The sequence below is a fragment of the Wasmannia auropunctata genome, unplaced genomic scaffold, assembly GCF_000956235.1.
Source record: "Wasmannia auropunctata unplaced genomic scaffold, wasmannia.A_1.0 LD284194.1, whole genome shotgun sequence".
Classification (NCBI taxonomy): Eukaryota; Metazoa; Arthropoda; class Insecta; order Hymenoptera; family Formicidae; genus Wasmannia; species Wasmannia auropunctata.
In genome coordinates this window covers 1-2,723 of record NW_012078696.1, presented here as the reverse complement: position 1 = coordinate 2,723, position 2,723 = coordinate 1, and the positions used below count along the sequence as shown (strand labels likewise).

General features: G+C 26.2%; 1 protein-coding gene across 1 annotated transcript; it reads left to right on the top strand.

The window, feature by feature from the left end:
- Positions 1-216: 216 nt before the first annotated feature.
- Positions 217-1,383, top strand: LOC105461559 (the record flags this gene model as incomplete). The annotated part of the gene is made up of 2 exons (XM_011708061.1): positions 217-372; positions 1,023-1,383. Coding segments are annotated over 2 exons (305 nt in total), but the record flags the coding sequence as incomplete, so codon positions are not given.
- Positions 1,384-2,723: the final 1,340 nt, after the last annotated feature.

Below are 2,723 nucleotides of genomic sequence, written 5' to 3'. Positions count from 1 at the left end.
TAAAATAATATTTGTCTATTGTACAATACGAATATTATACCTATCTTTGCATAATCTAAAATATGTCTTTATAAAATTTATAAGTACTATAAATATTATACTTTTTTATTATTTGATTGTTCTTAAAATAATAATATAGTTATAAAGACTTTTGTTATTTTATTCAAAAATATTTTTGAATATGTTTACGTAATTATATTATAATATATGTAACAGGTCCTTTTAATTTAACTGGTGACGAAATCATAACAACGTGGAGTCTAACTGGGCATGTAATAAATGACACAATGATTGTGGAACATTTCCATATGCTTCCATCAGTTAAAAAACTTAAAGTGTATTTTGAATTTTTCCAAGGCAACAAAGAGCTTAGTAAGTTATTAAACTTATTCAGATTTTTATTCTTTACTGCTTTATCTAATATGTATCAAATTATCTGAGAAAAGACGATTAATTCATCATTTACTTATAAATCTTGTCACTTTGATAGAAGGTCTAAAATAATTATGAAAAACTAATAATCTGTAATTTATGCATGTATATGTATATATATTAAATTTAATTTGATACATATATATTACCCTGTACATCTGTAATTTTAATATTGTAAATTAAAAAAATATATGGAATTAAAATTTTTTCTTATTTATTAAAATCTTATTTTCAAGTACCTATTTTTTAAAAAAATTTCTTCAGAAATCTTGTAAATATATAAACAATGCATTAAAATTTTTTTCTGCGATGTATGTTATATTATGAATGATAAATAATCAAGTCAATTACTGATGACTTAAAAAAAGAAAGGGAGCTAGATGCATCTTACTTAACAAAGTAAAATATTTTATTATCTTTTATTTTAATGTTTTTATTTATTTTGCTTAGTTTTTTAAACAGAAGCTATCAAAAAATAGTTATTTTTGTAAATATAATTATATTTATGATTATAGTTTCTATTATAATTACCTATACATATATAACTTGTTTTTTTAATTATATTATTAAGTGTTAATTTTTATTTTTAGATGATTTTGCCATAACTTTTGTAAATGAATTTTGGCCGCCGTTATATCGAGCGATGTTGCCACTTGTAACGGAGGTAGTGGATCCATGGGTGTCTGCTCTTTGCAATAGATTGGTCTCAAAAATTCCCTTTTCCGAATTATTTCCATAAAATTTATACATTTATTATGCATTAAGAAATATCGATAAATGCAAGTAAAAGAAAAATTATATTATATAATTATTTAGAAACACGAGTTCAATTTATATTGCTTAAAGAAATTTCCTTTAAGTTCTTTTTCAGTTTTTGTAAAGTGACAAAAAGAGAAAAATAGAGAGAAAGGTATGTTTTATTGATTAATGTATTAATCAATATATATATATCAATATATATATATTGATAATATATATATCAATATATATATCAATATATATACACTTAAATTATATTCTTAGATCTCTTTTACAATGTTTCGACCTTTTTATGGATTTTAATTAGTAATAACATAAATTTATTTTGCTTATTCTTTTCATTAATTTCGCAAAATAAATTTTTTTTTAAATAAAAATTAATATTGATAAATTATTATTCAATTTTCACAAAGTATGTTACATCTAATGCTATAATAGTCATATTTACATAATTGCGTTATATTTTTTTAAATTAATTGGTTAAAAATATAGGGAAATTAGACAAAATTTTGCTCGTTTAAGCAATTACGTTCAGAATCTAACATATATGTATATATATATATATATATGTATATATATATATATATATTATACGGACGCAAAGAATAATACAATTTCCAAACCGCAATAGGGATGCAAAATCTTATTTGAATATAGCTCCTGGTTCTCCGCATGCGTTAGTATTTGTATATCTCCAAAAGAAATTGCGATCAATAAATACGTGCATATGCGATGAGAGTAGAATACGACAAATTTGAGGAAGGAATAGAGAGGCACGCGGAATTTGTTGAGGACAAAAGTTAAAAAGGGTAGCCATTTCGGCTGGGATGCACTGATTGCACATTTCGGATATTGTGTGTTTAGCTGGTCGAATAATGTAGTCCCTCCGCTAGTGCCGCGTGTTCGTTTGGTATGTCGCACAATATATATTGATAGTGTACAGTCGTGGACACATCGGTTGCGATACTTTTTTTTATAGGTCTCTAATATATATTCAATATACATAATATATACTTTATAGATAACTAATATTTTGCAAATGCGAACCACGATGTACTATAGATATCTATCTACTTTAGATATCTATCTTTAGTCTAGAGACAGTATAACACCAATCGTGGTCCGCATTTGCAAAATATTAGTGCATTTTGAAATCTATAAAAAAGAATGTGTCGCAACCAATGTGTCCACGACTGTACACAAAGTAGTTCTCACAAATTAGTCGGGGCCAGTTGGTGTAATGCATAGACTTACAAGATAAATTGCACGCCCCATTGTTCTCGGCGGTAGAACATCTAGAGTGAAAATTCTATGTCTATTATTTGCTTGAATCCCAAAAAACTCACTTTTTAATCAAATAATAAATTTAAGAGAGTGAAATTTTATTTGCAAATTTTTTAAAAAAGCGAAATTTTGAAAAATATTGTGTTCATGCCGTTCGATTTCGAGTTAGCCGAAGCAAGCAACCGGCAGAAGCTGCGGTACGCATCTCTTGAACGAATGAGCTGTTCGTTGTTAACCGGAGGTGGGGC